The sequence below is a fragment of the Amphiura filiformis genome, chromosome 16 (genome assembly GCF_039555335.1).
Source record: "Amphiura filiformis chromosome 16, Afil_fr2py, whole genome shotgun sequence".
Lineage (NCBI taxonomy): Eukaryota > Metazoa > Echinodermata > Ophiuroidea > Amphilepidida > Amphiuridae > Amphiura > Amphiura filiformis.
Window position 1 is genome coordinate 47062233 of NC_092643.1, and position 20185 is coordinate 47082417.

General features: G+C 35.0%; 1 protein-coding gene across 1 annotated transcript; it reads left to right on the forward strand.

The window, feature by feature from the left end:
• The first annotated feature begins 19593 nt into the window (after positions 1-19593).
• Positions 19594-19938, forward strand: LOC140172701 (uncharacterized). Its single transcript, XM_072195833.1, has one exon. It carries the CDS (start codon positions 19594-19596, stop codon positions 19936-19938), a length of 345 nt encoding a protein of 114 aa, XP_072051934.1.
• Positions 19939-20185: the final 247 nt, after the last annotated feature.

Here is a 20185-nt window from a genome sequence, read left to right on the forward strand (position 1 = left end):
AAGATCTTTGCATGGTGGTTAAACACAAAGGCGGGAACAAAGCAACAAACACATACAGCGTGTATCTCAAAAAATATTACAATTAAAAAATATATTTATAAGGGCTCTCTTCGTTTACCTAACTCAATGCTAGAAGAAAGCAGTATAATAGTTACATTACATCAACATCAATTGTTATTGCCCAAAAGAATATATTCATACTTTGGAGAGTTATACCTATACATTATAGAAACCTCTTTACAGCTCAAAACGGTATATCTGATATGAGCACTTTCAATATATCTTTGTTGATGTTATCTATACTTTGGACACTCGATGCCATTCATATCGCTCTTGCATTAATCGTACTAAGTAGGGAATTTCCCAATAAGTAATGGAGTGTCTGATTCTAGGTAATAGTACATTACTTTAACGAAACGTAATATAAGTGGATATCATATTTTTGAAAGTGCTCATATCTTCTTTCGTTAATGTTATTGCATGTATGTTTTGTTATATAGATAAAATTGTAATTGCATTGTTACATTATATCAACATTTTATTTCAAAGTGGCAGACAAAAGTATAAGAAAACATTTTAAACTACACATCGCCTGTTAACAAAATGGTTAATGTTCACCTACACTCCCGACAAAATTTTCAACAACGCGGTTTAACACATGTCTTATCATGTCTATAAAACGATAGATTTAATTTAATAATGTTATAGTTGTAAGTTACCGAAACATTTCAAACAACTTAATGCCATCGTAACAATGGTTTTTGGTGTATTTGGTATATTTAGGAAAAACATAGTTAAAACTGACCTGTGCTGTTTATAGCTTGAAAAGTGTTTTCCTTCTAGGTATCTACTCCTGTCCACCACTCAAGTAAAAATGCATAACATAACATAACATAACAACGGCGCTTGATATAGCGCAATACCAAAAATATGAACATTGCGCTTTACAAATATACAAAAATAACAACAGCAAAATACATTAGAAAATATACGTTTTAATACCCTTTTTAAAAGATTCAACTGTGAGAGCAGTGCGAAGCGTAGCCGGTAACTGGTTCCAGAGGGTTGGACCAGACACACTAAATGAACCATCACCAATTTTTCTCTTACTCCTGGGGATGACAAAGCGAGTAATATCAAGCTCAGAGCGAAGGCCCTTCCTAGGTGGAATGTAGGTAGCGATGTAGTCAGTGAGATATATCGGTGATAGTCCATTTAGCACTTTGAATACGTGAAGAATAATTTTAAATCGAATTCGTTCATCAACCGGTAACCAGTGAAGCGAGATTAACAAAGGAGATGTAGAATGACGGCGCGGAACTTGGTAAACTATGCGAGCTGCCCGATTTTGCAGTATTTATAAATAAATTACTCAACAAATACCGCCTTTTTACTTTGAAATTTTGCCTCTTGCATCACATTTTTAGTCCTAATCGTGGATTAAATAATAGAAAAAATCGCCCAATTGCTCTCTTATCTGTTGATTTTTATGGGACAGGAAAATTTCTGAAGTTTCGACAGCCAATATTGATAAGTCGCCCAATTTGTTCTTAACCATTGGTTTCTCTATGGGACATGATGTTCAAACGTCACGTAACAAATCACCAAAAGTCGCCCAATTTGGCTACCAAATAGAGGGGTTTGGCAAGAGGCAGTATACCTATTTAATTTGAAGGTAGGCGTTAGTGAATCAGTCTGTCATCTAAGTAAAATAAACCGTATCTACAAGTAAATAACATATCGGGTCATTGACATCTTACGATCTTGCTACCGGTGAGGGCGCTGCAACGACAGGTAGTCATTGTAATCTTTATTTATAGATTAATGAACGCAGTATTACTTGTTGGGAGAGAATTAGAAAAAAATAATGCAGGTGCACTGATGTTGATGCGTCTAATGCACGAGCCCCAAAGGGGGGAGTGCATTAGATGCATTAACATCAGCGCAAGTGCATTATTTTGTCTAATTTCTCTCCCAACAATACGCGTTTATTAACCTATTTCATACACGAGAAGGAAAAAAACACTTGATTTTTCTGTTTTTATAACGAATTATTACTAAAAATGTTGGAAAGTAGAAACAAATATAAATTCATCAACCCGTCCAAAAATGAATCAATCCTACGCGACGCCAACGCGCGTGAAACACTGCGCATAGTACACGGAGAAAACCTTCAAAGTCGCCCAATTGGACTAAGCAGTCTACTTTATTTACTTTGAAGGTAGGCGTTTGTGAATCAGTCTGTCATCTAAATAAACAAAATGTATCTATAAGTAAATAGCATATCGGGTCATTGACATCTTACAATCTTGCTGGCACTGCAACGACATGTAGTTATTTATTTACTCTTTATTGTGTATTATTAAAGATACACGTTAGATATTTTGGGACTATTGGAACTACTTCATCAAGTTTTAGATTAGATCTATGGAGTGTAGATATCCTATAATATTTACAATGCATTTTAACAGTAGAATTCCTTGAATAAGAATTGCAGTGTATTAGCAGTGACAATCTTTTCACGGACACCACATGTTTTATAGATCACTTCATCTCTAATCTTAGAACCCAGCTTAGAACCTTAGTTCTGCGAAATACAGCAAGAGTAGTCTATCTCTGTTTTAACCCATATGTCCGGCTTTAATGACACCATTAACCCGGGTCATTAACGCTATAATCTCACAATAAGTCACATAAATAACGACCGGAGGAGTGCATTATCGTAATCTTTCAGCATTTCAGTTTCAGATACTCCCAAGTATAAATGTCATATCACCTGCATGTCACTGTTATCCTCCCTTGCTTGCTATACCATGAGAGGCACACTAACCATGCTAACTTGGACGCTCTTGGACAATCGCGATCTTTTTCCAACACCCTATCATAGCAAGGTATAATGTTACAATCATGTCATCTCTATCGTAACTAATGGTGTCAGGGCGGGACAGCGCGGACAAGAGTGCACCATTGCCATCTAATCAGACATCCCATAGCAACCACTGATGTCACCATCACGTCTATTATAGATCACGCCATCATTTGTTCCAGAGTTCGTGATACTAGGAATTCCCAGAGCATTGCAAGAGTACATCTGCTTTGCAGTCTATCACTATCAATCATTCTTTTAGTACATGTTGGTCGTCCAGTAGCATTTCGTAACAATTTGAAAGAGCGTTGAATGATCTTATGATAAGGCGCCAGACGTTGTAAATAGTCGATCGTTTTAAGCATCAGGAAAGAGACGAAGAAAACAAGAAAAGAAGAAGAAAAAAGAGGAAGAAGAGGAAAAAGGCAAAGACGAAGAAAAATATAATACTTAGTTTAAAGCTGTATAAGAATAATAAATAACACAAACAATGAGGTTGTAAGATTGAACGTTCCGTGGCCTAAACAAGCCATGAACTGTACAAAACGAACGAATTTGCGAAAGGGCACATAAACGTTTATGTATGTCACACGAGCACGACAGACTCGGGAAGACATAACTTAGATTTAACGGTACCCGGGTGACCTGGTTCTGTCCAGCGTCAGGATTAAATGCTTCAATCTGGTGTGTTAAGAATGTAGATGTTGGTACTACAGCACACTGTCCTAATTACATTTAGATAAACGGTCAACGACCTATTAATCTACCAACAGTAATATTTGAAATAATAGACGGATTATAAATACCTTTATATCCTAATCTTAGTTCATTAATTAAACCCAGTTTAATAGTTAACTTTATTAATTTTGTTTCTTAGTTTTCCTGTCGTTTTCTTCTCTTTTCTTCTTCTTTAAAATTTACGGTTTGGTTTTCTGATGCTGTGAATTTTACGAGTGGTTAAATATTTTATGAACGTAATAGATAGAGCGTATTTCAGTGGCGGTCGATAGCCAATAAACAAAATGTTAAAGAAAGAACTATTTATATTGTCACAGACCAGGAGCCAGTTGCCACAGACCAGGAGAAATGATTGCCTGATCCAATATTCAAGGTCAATGAAGATGCAATCCCATACCCGTTTATTTCTCAAAGTATTCTCAAAAGGAATTCATTATGTGCATACCTGTGTGTAGAGAAGAAGAACAACAACAAGACAACAAAAGAGAAGAAAACGATAGGAGCCAACAAACATAAAAAGTCCCAAGCTCTAAACATAATCATTATTAAAAACACAAATATAATACAGAAATATTCATATTAAAATCTCTATATCCTATTTACGGAAACAAGATTTAGAATTAGCCGCATGTTTAAATGTTATTATGTCAACAGAAAAAATGCAGGCAAAACTAAGGCCATTGACATCAATGACACCCCGCACAGCGCATGATTTGATATAATGGAACACACCATGAGGGCGGTATCCAACATATTGGCGATAAAATATATGTACGTTAGTTTTGATGAATGATTGTGATAACATAAGGAATTACATTACCATTTGCTATTAGTCGATCTTTAGTGTATGTATTTTAAGCTGTTGTTCAACATTCAAGTAAATGATAGCATAAATTGCAAGATAACAGAAGCATGAGGGATGATTAGATTATCGTGAGCGTTCTCGCACGGATGATGTAATTTGAATTCATTCTATCTATCTGTGGTTTCCAATTAGCCGTTTGAATGACGTCAAATTGACATCACCCGCGTGAAAGCGCTGCGTACATCACTCTTAACAATTGTGTCCGATTTTGCGGGAAATGTCTTAACGTTTAAGGTGTATATTTGGAAGAATATAAATATTGTAATGTATACAAAATCAAACACCACATGCGAATCTATAACATTAATGATAACGTTAACACTTTGCCAATAAATTCATTTGATTACACTTACAGTAACAATAGTGCCAAAACTATTTTTCTCTTTCTCTTATATCTTTCTCTCTTCTGCCTCTCTGTCTCTCAAACACTTTTGTGCAAAAAGACACATCGAGGTCTTAGTGCAACAAAGGACTATCTGCATTTTTGGCAATATTGAGGCTTTGGTACCAAAATAATCCTGAGAACACTGGGAATGTTTTTGACACAAAGGACTATCTGCATTGAAATTTGTATTTAAATTAATTGATTTCAAAGTCAGGATTTCTGAGCAAAAGTAGCATTTTGTTTAGTGCAACAAAGGGCTATCTGCATCTGGGCTATCTGCAGACGTTTTGGCTCATTATCTCGAAATGCCCAAATTGTAGATAGCCCTTTGTTGCACTATACCCTCGACAACTTTTGTTGTTAAATCAAGACGCAATAGTCAGTATAGACTTATGATAATAGCCAGCGAATTTACCCATCATGAAGACGTAACCCGAGCCCGGGGGGGGGGGCACTTCAATTTGAAATGGATATAAGTGTAGGGCTGGCACTTTCGCACTAAGGGGCATTCGGTGAGAGCAAAATGTAAAAAATATGGGGTCATTGGGTGAGAGCATGATTTTGGCATTCGGTGAGAGCAAAATGTAAAAAATATGGGGTCATTGGGTGAGAACATGACCTTTTTTGAAATGGAATCTTTGGGTGAGAACCGAAAAAGCGCCACAGAAACCTCGAAAATCAAATTTTTAGTTCTAAATGGCTTCAAATTTCATTGTTTTTTCAAAATAAGTAACAAAATCAGTGATAAATGAAAGTTGCTGCTCAAATTGAACTTGTAAGGGTCTTTGGGTGACAGATCAAATGGAAAAATAGGGGGTCTTCGGGTGACAGAGCCGTGACAGAGCATGTGTTCGTAAAAAATATGGGGTCTTTGGGTGACAGCGATGCTGAAAAGGGGGTCTTAACAGCCCTACATACGCGTCACCTCCAAAGTTGAAGTGCCCCCCCGGAACGCGAGTAGCTTAGCATCAATGACAAAGATCCTGTAAAGAATGGTCATTAAACCTCACCAAATTGGCCTTTCAATGTGTATCAAACATGTATTTAAGAACAGACAGTTTCATATATCAAATTTAAAAACGTGGGTGTTGATTAAAGTCCTTTTATCCCATTGCAAAATAATATTTATTTTAAACGCGACTAATTATGGAAGATTAGACCGGTGAAATATTATGTTTTCCGGTTTGAAATGTCATAAGAAATGTCCTATAGAGCCTGTCCTGATTTTTCTCCTGAGGTAAAATCTTATAAGGCTGAGTAAATTGTGCCAGCCTTAATAGAACGTCGAAAACTGTGTATAATGCTTTTAAGTATTTATATTCGTTTATTCAGTGTTGACTGATGAGTATTAAAGTTCTCAACTCTTCAATGTTAAATCAACATCTTGAGTCGGCGTGATGAAGCCACAGCGTAGGAGTTGGTAATCTGTAGAGTCATTTACTTTGCCTATTAGCTTGAGAAAACAATCGTATGCAACCCCTTTTGCTAAATGCTTTAAAACGGCGGGCTTAGAAAAGATATTGACACGTGTCGCGCTATAGAATTGTTGATAGCGAGATTCGAAATGGATTTAACTGAAGCAAAAAATAATAGTAAAAATTGATCATCATTTTCTTGCCCATCATGATCAATATTTAACAAATTCAATCCTTAGCCAAAATACGTTCATCTTTAAAATTTCTCCAATCATTAACAATATTTGGTTATCCTAGCTTATAGTAAGAGATAGGTATACACCAATCTATGGGTTGACTTAGACAAATTTGGAACAGAAATATTTTGTTGAAAGTATACTCTCTAAATTCTCTTAAAGATTAAAAAGTTTTGGGGGAGGGGAATTGACAATTTCGATAAAACAAAAATGGCTATAATAGGGCTCAAATTGAATTTCAATTGGGGTGTAATCACCATATCAAATGTATTCCTTTCATCGTAAGAATTCAAAAAGCATATAGTTTGACCTATCTTCGATATACAGCTCTTTGGTTATAGGCTAAAGGTCAAATGTCATATGTGAGCACCATATAAGCAGTCATTTTTATTTTATTCAAATTAACAATTTCCAACAACATCCTTTTTGTTTTTATCCATGTTGTTATGGAGAGTTTGATTAGACTATTATGAGTTCAATTCAATGGGATACACTCACACTAGTGATGTAACTTTAACTCCCACCCGGTATTCTACCAGCCGTGTGAAATTAAAAATTATACACCCGACTGAGTGTAGCAATTTATCCAGGATTTAAGTGACCCTACAGACTTTTTATTCGACGTAAAATTCTTTTCTTGCCAATGAAATGATTTGCTCAGATTACGCAATGTATTGACGGTCTGTTGAACGCAATAAACAGGAAAATCCCGGACGGTTTACCAAGAAAATGATGATGGGAAATTACTGTTATCAAGAATTTCTATCACATGTCAGAAAATACAACTGTGAATAGCCGTGTGGCTAGCATCGGGAGAAAGAGCTATATGTGACCATCCATCTCAAACCGCTCGTAAAGTCGGCAAATTGTATTTCGAGTTACAGTCCAAAATGTGCATAAACCTTGTATTCATAATGTTCCTAATAATTGTCCTACAAGTGTCTCATTTCAGTCCAGTCAAATACCAATCTTTAATCCTATTGTTGAAGAGGATAATAAGCTTATACTTATAGTAAATAGCTTTAGTCTTTGTTTGCTATGGCTAAATCCTGTTCAAGTGGTGAGTTAACCAACAATTAACAAAGAGAGGACATTCCTGAACCTCGTTGACTTGGGGATGATTTGAAGTGACCGCCAATTATGACCATTTGATATTTAATACCAGCAATGTAGAAAAAGAGATATATTGTAGCACCAAAATAATGTACCTTTTTACTGAAGTAGGAAAGTTTAACAAGCCATAACCCCGCTTCTGGATATTGTTTGAAGTTAAATGATATATCATTGTAAAGCTTATGATATATATTTTCGAAATACGCAAGAAAACAAAATTGACCAGGGGCCGACTTTACGAGCGTTTCGATGTGGATGGTCACATATTATTCCGGCTGAAGCATACAGCCGACCCGGGGATAGCCGATGATCGGCGCGGTGATGACAATAATAAATAAATACTTATTATCATAAAGGATTATATCTTCTCTGTTATTACTATTGGCTGTCCCTCTAAAAAAATAACGGGCGGGGAATTTAAACTACCACTCGCTGGCTACTGTAGAAATCATTAGGGAAAGTTCGCGGAGCTGTATACAGCTCTGTGGTTTTTACACCCCTGGATATTATGTGTTACCATCGTCTCCGGTGACGGAAAAAAGCGGTCACATCCCTATTGTGGGTTTATATTGAGAGAGAACATTGAATAGGAGGACCTCTTTATTAATTCAATATGGTCCTGATCAAACTTGCTAATTATCCAATAACACGCGAAATCTGCAAAATTATACATGAGCGACCTATATATGGTTCTACCAACCAGTTACAAACTTTAAGCCCATGCCCTTTATATCTCCCTCAATGCAACCAAATCATTGATCCTTCAGATGTCGGTCAGGCTTAGTCTGAAGGACATCCCTTGTATTCAGAATGCAATTCGATATGTCTGACGTGCTCTCATGTCCCAGAAAAAAAATACTGTGCAAACGTTGCTATCCGAACCCATAACAATTAAAAAACAATGCAACAATTGTCATGATTGTATACAAATGTCTGTTTTTATCACTTTTATTCACTGAAAAATTATTTCGACCATAGACATGATAGATGATGAAAGAGAGTGTCGGTACAAGAAATGCCACAATCTAACAGCGGCACAAATTTACACAAAAAGTTGAAATTTTAATAATAACAGGGCAAAAATAAAAAGCCAAAAAGAAGGTGCACATCACTTATTTGGACCAAATTTGTTCCGGTGTTTCAAGATAGAGGGGGCAACAGCGCAGTGGTGGGACTTTTGCTACATTTTATAAAAAATGAGAGTTGAAAATGAATGACCATTACGATCAGCCCATAAACATGTGATATTCTAAGATATAATGAAGATGCTTTTTGGCGCCAAAAAATAAATTGATGATAATAAAAGGATGAAATGCAATATTTTCAGGAGCTCTTCTAAAGATTCGGAACGATGTACACAGCGGAGTTCCCCAGCGTCAGCTGTGTTTCCTCGTCAAGTAATTGTCACTAGAAACAATCAGACAACTTGAGGTGTGAAATTTCTTGGTAGTCAAAACTGTCTAGTCCAGTGTCGAATCTAACCAGCCGTCCGAGGCGTGTGCATCCACCGGGAGATAAAAGTTCACGAGTCTTCAGCATGTTCAGTATTAACCATACGGAAGAATACGTGTGAGCCACAAACTTTCCTTGCATTGCATGGCGTCAGCAGATACATGCATTTTAATTTACGCCTTACGTCGTTTTATGCATCATGTAAGCTTTAACGTTTATTTCATATGGCCAAAGTGCAGTTAAGTCAATAATTAAACGAACTACAATTATAAACGAAATGTAATCAAGTGAACTTCAAATGTTATTTGTATGTATGTAAGTGTGGATGGTATATTTAATAGCCAGTTGCCCCAGACAGGATCCCGGGGGGGTTCTTCGAAAATGTTTGTACGGGGTGTGCCACGCAGACTTTCGGATACTGACTTTCTCTATACCTACTTTTTGCTGTTTTTGCTACCCATCAGTATACCAATTTTCAAGAAAAAGTACCCAAAAAGCACCCAAATTTGCCATAATTGGGCGCTTTAAGGGCACTTTTGCCAAAATGCGCCCAATTGGGCGCATTGGTCTCCACTGAAAACCCACCCATTGATATACCAAAATCACTGAAAAGGTACCCCAAAACCGTGGCACATCCCCGTATACCTTCAACCAGGAAGAACCCCCTCCGGGAACAGGATAAACGATTGCCAGATCACACATTCAAGGTCTATGAAGATGCAATCACCTACCCGTTTATTTCTCAAAGTATTTACGAATTGCGAATAGGGATTTATCTACACAAACTTGATTTTGGAAAACGTACTTCCTTCAGCTCTTTAAGGGGATATGCTTTGATGATGGGCATCAGTGACATAATTTGTTGCATATTTCTGAAGTGTATAAATACCTTCAAAGTTTCATTTATGAATTGGCAAATTCTGAATACAAACCCAGCAAACACAAAACGTTTTCGACATCATTCGCAAAAGATTATAAAAGGTTGTCAGAAAACGTTTAAATGTCGGGTTATATAAAGGGTATATTAAGAGTATAAAACGTGTTCATAACTTTAAAAAACATTTTTTGATAATCTACTGCTCAGCAAACAAAAATATTTTACAGCAAACGTTTAAATGTCGGGTTATATAAAGGGTATAAAAACGTTTTAAGGGCTGGGGTATGAACGTTTGGACAGTATTTATTGTGGGACATTAGAGCACATCAGACATATCGAATTACATTCTGAATATGAAGAATGTCATTCTGATATCAAATAATTTTGATTTTTTGAAATTCGCAATTTAATACACATTTTATGGCAAATCATTAAAAATTGATATTTTTGATATTTAACACTACTTGAAGTAAACTTTATAAATCTGATGATTTATACTTAAAGTGTATGTAGGTGGGATGAAAAGCCGACGATCAATTGAAAATTTTGATCTTTCGTATTGAAGATATGGACTTTTTTCCCCCAAAACACCAAAAAAATTTGGTCTTTTGGGGAAAAAATCCATATCTTCAATATGAAAGGTCAAAATTTTCAATTGACCGTCGGCTTTTCCTCCCTGCTACATACACTTTAAGAATATGTCATTAGATTTATATAATTTACTTCGAGGACTGTTATATATCAAATATTTGAAAAATATCAAATTTTTATAATTTGTCATAAAATTTGTATTATATTGTGATTTTCAAAAATGAAAATTATTTGATATCAGAAAGACATGCTTCGTATTCAGAATACAATTCGATAGGTCTGAGGTGCTCTCATGTCCCACAAAAATACTGTCGAAACGCAATAAACGCTCATTTTAGATCCCTTAATAACATTCCAAAAAACATTTTGAAAACTTGATACAAAACATTCTAAACAGAATGTTATTTTGGGGTTGAAAAAATATTTTGCGAAAAATATTTACCCAAAATATTTTCAATAACGTTTTAAAAACGTTTTCATGACCTTTATATAACCCGACATTTAAATGTTATTGAAAGGTTTTCAAAAAAACATTTTAAGAACATTTCTGTGTTTGCTGGGTTCAAATATTTTAACATAATGTTATGTAAGTATTGACTCAATATTTGGTAAAAATGTTTGCAAAAATAGTTTACAATAACATTTTTTGAAAACATTAAAAATATTGTTGTAGTGTGTTTTCATACAGAACGTTTTAAAACATTATCATGACCTTTATATAACCCGACATTTTAATGTTATTAAAACGTTTTTACCTAAACCAAAAGCCAAAATATAACTTAATTAAAACGTTTTTAAAACGTTTTTGTGTTTGCTGGGAATATCCTCTTTTCCCCACTACACAAAATTTGCAAAGGCTTGATTTGTTTGTACATTTCTCTTTCGTTACTACGTGTAGGAGGACAAAAGGATAATTTGTTGTTCTTCATTAACTACCATGACTACAGTCAATTGTGTGGTTATTTTTCTAACCAGCTTTTGTGACATTTTGTATTTTGTCTGCAGGTAATTTGTATTAAATTTTAAATGGCTGCATATTAAAATTACCCATGTGGCTAAGATCTAAACATCTCCAAAAAAGTAACTAACCCCCTTTAATGATGGACATCATTCAACAACGGGTGATTGTATTACAAATCTGTAAAATGTGTCTAAATATTGACGTCACAGTGTACATTTAACTCAATGTAACCCAAGATTTGAAAGTTGCAGTAAATTCTATTGATTTGTATTCAGTATCATGGAAGGAAATCTGTGTAATGATATGTGGATGTTTTTGTATTGTTGTAAGTGCAACTTTCAAATCTGGACCTCACTACATTAAATTAACCGGTGTTTTATTGTTTTCTGGGCTATCGTATCAAATGAGATGTCAAAATGCGCAGAAATAAATTCTGCTTCCAACGCGTTTTACAGATTTGTAATACAATAGCCCGTTTTTGAATAATGGTCATTATTTAAGGGGGGTTAGTTAGCTTTTTTGAGATTTTAGCTTACTCACAACTGGACTAATTCATGCACATCTGGTGGACAGACAGATATACGCATAGTAATATAATAAAAGTTACATTGGGTTCAATACTAGACAATAGATATATGTGACGTAGTAGTTTCCCGCAATCGTGGTGACTGGTGAATTGCTTATTTTGTTCGTTCAACAGAACATGTTATCAATATCTACCAAATACACAATACTTTGATCTATGGAAAGTCTACGCGGATTGATCGCGAGATTCCACTGAACAGACTATATCAGAGTATGGTCCACTAGTTCGATTCCTTTGTTTGGAGATCAACACGTAGTGATAAATATTTCTTGGCAAAAACTCTGAAGTAGCTCACCCGTTAAAGAAGACGATAGGTTCGATTTCTTTGTCCGTACATTGTACGATTTGTTTTTATTAACTTGTACTTATACACCACGCTTTGTTCATACCGCACACCGCACTTGCGATATATTGTGCTTGCTTTATTAAATTATTTTAACTTAAGTAATTAAACAAACTCTATGATGCATATAACCGGCGTAAAGATGAAAATAACAAACAAATTTGGTTTGTTCGCAACTTGACCGTCCAAATTCATATATCCTGAAATATATAAGCCCATATATGTGTAAACACTTCAAACTTTGACGTGCAATGGGCCGACAAGTAAAACCGTAGGGGGAATGCCTTACTCCCTTTGGTACATTAATCAACTATATATATTTTCTTCAATTCCAGGAATTAAGCTAAAATAGAAGAAATACCTTATATAATACATTACCTGCTAGAGCATAACAACTTAATTTTTCCTCCACGGCATTCGCATAGTCGGTTTTTGCTTTGTATTTTAGGGTGTCTACGCAAATTGCTATGCAGAAATTGATTAAAGGATATGATAAGCATATAGCGACAACGAAATGATTCAGATGGTGTAAGCCCACATTGTACTATAAATAACTGAATTTGCTAAAATCTTACTACAAAATTACATTATCATCACCCAACTGAACGTTTTCCGCCCTTCGGCATATGAAGTGTATTGTCACATGTTCTTTTATTCTTGGAATTACGTCAAAACATTACACAACATTATCTGTTGAGATATAAATAACTCACCTCTGTAAGGAATCTTAAGTCATTCACTTGAACAAATAATATCAAAATAGAATATCCTCGAAAGTGGAAAGTTAAATAATTAGTTTCAAAGCAAATAATGTCAACAGTAAAGGAAAAATGATTCACATGAATTCACGGATTGAAATCATAAATTATTACGCAAGCAAAACCACGTGAAAACCGAGTGAAAACAATTATATTAACTGGATGGGTGGATACCTTTCTTCCTCCCGTCGGTGCATTAATTGTGTTATTTCCTTATTCCTTCCTGGAACAACGTCAAAATAGTAGATGTTTACCCATGGGTAGAGTGAACTGAATATCTTGTCGAAAATAAACAACACTAATTATTTAACCACAAAAATACGTATTGAGTCATTTGAGTGGGTTAAACCGCAATAAAAAACAAAAATATTTGTGTTTAGGATTTTATGTCAAAATACCCTTTTTCGTAACTTTGTAAATTAATAGATTAATTTTTGCAAAATGCTAATAAATAAGTATGATTCTTTAATTTCTTTGAGTAGTGTACATGTGTATATCAGCATTGCAACGAAATTGTTGGGGAAACGTACTTCCTTCTGTGACTCCTTCATGTTATTAAAAGAAGGTCGTGGGCTCGATTTCTTTGTCCGCGCCTTCTCCGATTTATTTTTATTAACTTGTATACCACGCTTACTTCATACCTTCGATATATTGTAGATGCATCAAAATGATTATAATTTAATGAAACAAGAAGGACTAAAAACAAAAGGAATATATAATGCATATAATCAGGGTGACCGGGGGGCACCTTCACCGTCCACGTTCAAATATCCTGAAATACCCTATTAGCAGCCCATATATGTGTAAACAATCCATAATTTGACGTGCAATGGACCGACAAGTAAAACCTTTGTGTGAATGCCTTACTCCCTTTGGTACATTAATCAACTATACTAATAAAATTATATGTTCTTCAATTCCAGGAATTCTGCCTCCACACCATCCTCATAGTCGTGTTTTGTTTCCTATTTTAGGATGTATTCGCTAATTGCTATGAAATTGATGAAAAGATTTGATAAACATATGCCGACAATGAAATGATTCAGATTGTGTAAGCCCACAATTGGTCTTTAAATAACTGGATTTGTCAATTACAAAATTACATTAACTTCGTCCGAATGAAGACTCTTCACCCTTCGGCATATGGAGTGTATTGTCGGATGTTCTTTTATTTATATTCCTGGAAGTTACGTGAAAACATTACACAAAATTATCTATAAATAAACTCACCTCTATAAGGCATCTTTTTATTCACATGGGGAAAAAATAGAATATCTCGGAAAATGGATAATTTAATAATTAGTTTAAAAGCAAATAATGTCAACAGAGAAATGATTCACATGAATTCACGAGTTGAAAACATAAATTATTCGCAAAAGAAATCATGAGTCCAAAACAGCACTTGGTAAATTAAACACTTATATTAACTGGTTTGGTGGATTCCTTCCTTCCTCCCGTCGGTGTATTGATCGAGTTATATCCTTTTTCCTTCCTGGAACAACGTGAAAATAGTACATGTTTACTCACGGGTAGTGTGTACAGATTACGTTTTCGAAAATAAACAACAATTATTTAACCACAAAAATAAGTATTGACCCTAAAAATAATAGAAACCTTGAAAATCTTAAAACAAACCTGTACAAAAAGCCACAAACGCAAAATCAAGATTGGTATGGTCGGGCCTGTGGAACAGTGATAAATTATTCATTGTATTCTTTTATTTCGGGAAATTACTTACATCTATGTATAAATCATTATAATGGGACAATTGCGTTGATAATGAAAAAAGGAATTCGGTGATTCACGTGGTGACAGCATTATGCACAATGATTCTGCAAATACATCATTATTTTAGATGTCTAAATTAAGCAATATCAAATTACGATATTGCATTAACTTTAGGGTGGGTCACTAACAATATCCAGTGGGTGTGCACATTATTTTAGTATAGTTTCTTTTGTTATTTAGAAGAGAACGTAATGAATATTATTGTAGAAATAAGTAATGGGCGGAGATCTTGAATCAGTTTTAATTTGATTTAAGCAGAATATGGTAGCAATGGTGTGCTGAATTAAATGTGATTCACACCGAGCTCTGCCCGTGGATTTAGTTGTACACACATAATTCGTATTAAAATAGAGAATTCCAGATTCAAAAAGTTGAAGTTTCCTTTAAAAATATGTTGGTAATGGTATTACCGTCTATAAATAGAAAATGGGATGACTTTAAGAAAATGTCCACTTCAGTGTGACAATCTGGATTTTATATTCTTTCTTTTTTCTTCTTTATGGTGCTCACCAAGGTGTTTTTCAGTGTCACGGAACATCAGGCGAGTCACCTGTTGTCTTAACATTACTGAATGAAATGACACTCATCTGATTTACAAGGTTAATCTTCGATTCCTTTGTCCGTGCCTTCTGCGATTTATTTTGATCAACTTGTACTTGTACACCACGCTTACTTCATACCTCCGATATATTGTAGGTGCTCTATTAATATGATTATAATTTCATGAAGCAAGAATGTCTAGGAACAAAAGGAATCTATGATGCATATAACCGGCTTGAAGATGAGAATAACAAACATGTTTTGTTTGTTCGAACCTACATCGTCCACGTTCAAATATCCTGAAATATATCAGCCCATATATGTGTAAACACTTCAAACTTTGACGTGTAATGGACCGACAAGTAAAACCTTTGGGTGAATGCCTTACTCCCTTTGGTACATTGATAAACTATAGGCCTATATATTTTCTTCAATTCCAGGAATTAAGTTAAAATAGAAGAAATGCCTTGAATTTGAGTGTTATTCAAGAGCATAACGACTTAATTGCCCTCCACAGCATTCTCATAGCCGGTTTTTTTCTTCCTATTTTAGGGTGTCTACACAAATTGATATCCAGAAATTGATTAAAGGATATGATTCAGATTGTGTAAGCCCACAATTACTCTATAAATAATCGAATTCGCTCAATTACAAAATTGTATTAACTTCGTCCGAATAAAGACCCTTCACCCTTCGGCATATGAAGTATATTGTCGAATGTCATTTGATTCTTATTCCTGGAAGTTACGTCAAAACATTACACAAAATTATCTGTTGGGATATAAATAAACTCACCCCTCTAAGGCATCATAAGTCATTCACATGGGAAAAATAGAATATCCCGGAAAGTGGACAATTTAGTAATTAGTTTAAAAGCAAATAATGTCAACCGTAAAAGAGGAATGATTCACATGAATTCACGGGTTGAAAACATAAATTATTACGCAAGAGAAATCATGAGTAAAACAAACTAAGCTGCGTAAAAAGACAGCACTCGGTAAATTATAACAATTATATGAACTGGTTGGGTGGATACCTTTCTTCCTCCCTTGGTGCATTAATCGTGTTGTTTCCTTTTTTCCTTCCTGGAACAACGTCAAAATAGTAGATGTTTACTCACAGGTAGTGTGTACAGATTACGTTGTCAAAAATAGGCAGCCATTATTTAACCACAAAAATACGTATTGACCCTAAAAAATCAGAGAAACTTGAACATTTTAAAACAAATCTGTACAAGTTTTGCAATCATATTTTGAACATTTCTGATTCGACCAAAAAGCCACAAACGCAAAATCAAGATTGGTACGGTCGGGCCTGTGGAACAGTGATGAATTATTCATTGTATTCTTTTATTTCGGAGAATTACTTACATCTATGTAATTCATTATAATGGGCCAATTGCGTTGATAATGAACAAAAGAATTCGGTGATTCACGTGGTGAGAGCATTATGCACAATGATTCTGCAAATACATCATTATTTTAGATGTCTAAATTAAGCAAGAGCATATTACAATATTTCATTAACTTTAGGGTGGGTCACTAACAATATCCAGTAGGTATACACATTATTTTAGTATAGAAAAGAACGTAATGTATATTATTGTAGAAATTAGTAATGGGCGGAGATCTTGAATCAGTTATAATTTGATTTAAGCAGAATATGGTAGCAATGGTGTGCTGAATTAAATGTGATTCACATCGAGCTCTGCCCGTGGATTTAGTTGTACACACATAATTCGTATTGAAATAGAGGATTCCAGATTCAAAAAGTTGAAGTTTCCTTTAAAAATATGTTGGTAATGGTATTACCGTCTATAAATAGAAAATGGGAAGACTTTAAGAAAATGTCCACTTCAGTGTGACAATCTGGATTTTATATTCTTTCTTTTTTCTTCTTTATGGTGCTGACCAAAGTGTTTTTCAGTGTCACGGAACATCAGGCGAGTCACCTGTTGTCTTAACATTACTGAATGAAATGACACTCATCTGATTTACAAGGTTAATCTTCGATTCCTTTGTCCGTGCCTTCTGCGATTTATTTTGATCAACTTGTACTTGTACACCACACTTACTTCATACCTCCGATATATTATAGGTGCTCTATTAATATGATTATAATTTCATGAAGCAAGAATGTCTAGAAACAAAAGGAATCTATGATGCATATAACCGGGATGAAGATGAAAATAACAAACAAGTTTTGTTTGTTCGAACCTACACTGTCCACCTTCAAATATCCTGAAATATATTAGCCCATATATGTGTAAACACTACATAATATGACGTGGAATAGACCGACAAGTAAAACCTTTGGGTGAATGCCTTACTCCCTTTAGTACATTGATAAACTATAGGCCTATATATTTTCTTCAATTCCAGGAATTAAGTTAAAATAGAAGAAATGCCTTGAAGTTGAGCGTTATTCAAGAGCATAACAACTTAATTGCCCTCCACAGCATTCTCATAGCCGTTTTTTGGTTTCCTATTTTAGGGTGTCTACGCAAATTGATATCCAGAAATTGATTAAAGGATACGGTATGATTCAGATTGTGTAAGCCCACAATTACTCTATAAATAATCGAATTCGCTCAATTGCAAAATATTGCATTAACTTCGTCCGAATAAAGACCCTTCACCCTTCGGCATATGAAGTGTATTGTCGAATGTCATTTTATTCTTATTCCTGGAAGTTACGTCAAAACATTACACAAATTATCTTTTGGGATATAAATAAACTCACCCCTCTAAGGCATCATAAGTCATTCACATGGGGAAAATAGAATATCCCGGAAAGTGGACAATTTAATAATTAGTTTAAAAGCAAATAATGTCAACAGTGAAAGAGAAATGATTCACATGAATTCACGAGTTGAAACAAATTATTACGCAAGAGAAATCATGAGTAAAAAAAACTAAGCTGCGTAAAAAGACAGCACTCGGTAAATTAAAACAATTATATGAACTGGTTGGGTGGATACCTTGTTTCCTCCCGTTGGTGCATTAATCGTGTTGTTTCCTTTTTCTTTCCTGGAACAACGTCAAAATAGTACATGTTTACTCACAGGTAGTGTGTACAGATTACGTTTTCGAAAATAAACAACAATTATTTAACCACAAAAATAAGTATTGGCCATAAAAATCAGAGAAACTTGAAAATCTTTAAAAAAATCTGTACAAGTTTTGCAATCATATTTTGAACATTTCTAATTCGGCCAAAAAGCCACAAACGCAAAATCAAGATTGGTATGGTCAGGCCAGTGGAACAGTGTGATGAATTATCCATTGTATTCTTTTATTTCGGAGAATTATTTACGTATAGGATAATGGCCAAGGATTAGAACGTGAGTGGATAAGAATGGCTGAGCCGCGGAGCGGCGAAGCCATTCTTATCCACTCACGTTCTAATACGCGGCCATTAACCGACTTAATACACACCTATGACGTCGCGCTATTGTTTTACCGCTCCATTATTTTTCACGAATGGAGTGTTATTGAAATAGGCTGCTCTTTACAAATTAATCAATTACTCATTGATGCCGGACAATACACTAATATAATGATCGTACTAAATTTTAGGTGCGAGTGCAAAAATAGTCCAACTCAGCTTTATGTAAAATTTCTATAGAAATACCCATCATATCACGATCCAGGTGTTTAGTTCAAATCAACCGTAACCACCTTCTTGAATTATAAAGATTTAAAATGTTTGTTACAATACAATACAATACAATACAACCAAGCATTTATATAGCGCCCTCCAAGGACCACAGCGGGTATCAAGTTAAATCTTGATGGTGTCATCATTGAGCCTACATTGACACTGAAGAATCTCGGAGTCATTTTTGATCCAGTTTTAAACATGTCTAGTCAGATTTCATCAGTTGTGAAGTGCGTCAGTTTTCACCTACGCAATCTTTCCAGGATTCGTCGTTTTTAGATCTGGACACATGCAAGCTGGCTGTTCAAGCTCTTGTATTTTCTCGCATAGACTATGGTAACGCCTTACTGTTTGGAGCCACTGAATATGACCTAACTCGTCTGCAACGCCTACAAAATAGAGCCGCGAGACTTATAATGATGGTTGGCCGTGATACATCTAGTGCCCCTCTGTTACGCCATCTTCATTGGCTACCGATCCGTAAGCGTATCGAATTCAAGCTATTGGTCATCACATACAAGTGTGTCAACTCACAAGCTCCGGAATACCTACAAGAACTGATCACATTTCGCAAACCAAAGTACGCCACTCGTTCATCACTTGACAGAACACTTCTCATTGTTCCAAAAACCAGGACTCTCACCGGTGACAAAGCGTTTCAAACCGCAGGTCCTCGTCTATGGAATTCACTTCCAATCAACATCAGGCAGGCCAAAACACTGGACATTTTCAAAACCAATTTAAAAACTCATCTGTTTGTTTAATTCTTTGCTTATCTGGTAATTGTATGTTTATTATGTAGAATGCATTGATTTTTGTTTTATTATTATTATATATGTTCTTTTTTCTGGAAAGCGCTGTGGTCCTTGGAGGGCGCTATATAAATGCTTGGTTGTATTGTATTGTATTGTATTGTATTGTAACAAACATTTTAAATCTTTATAATTCAAGAAGGTGGTTACGGTTGATTTGAACTAAACACCTGGATCGTGATATGATGGGTATTTCTAT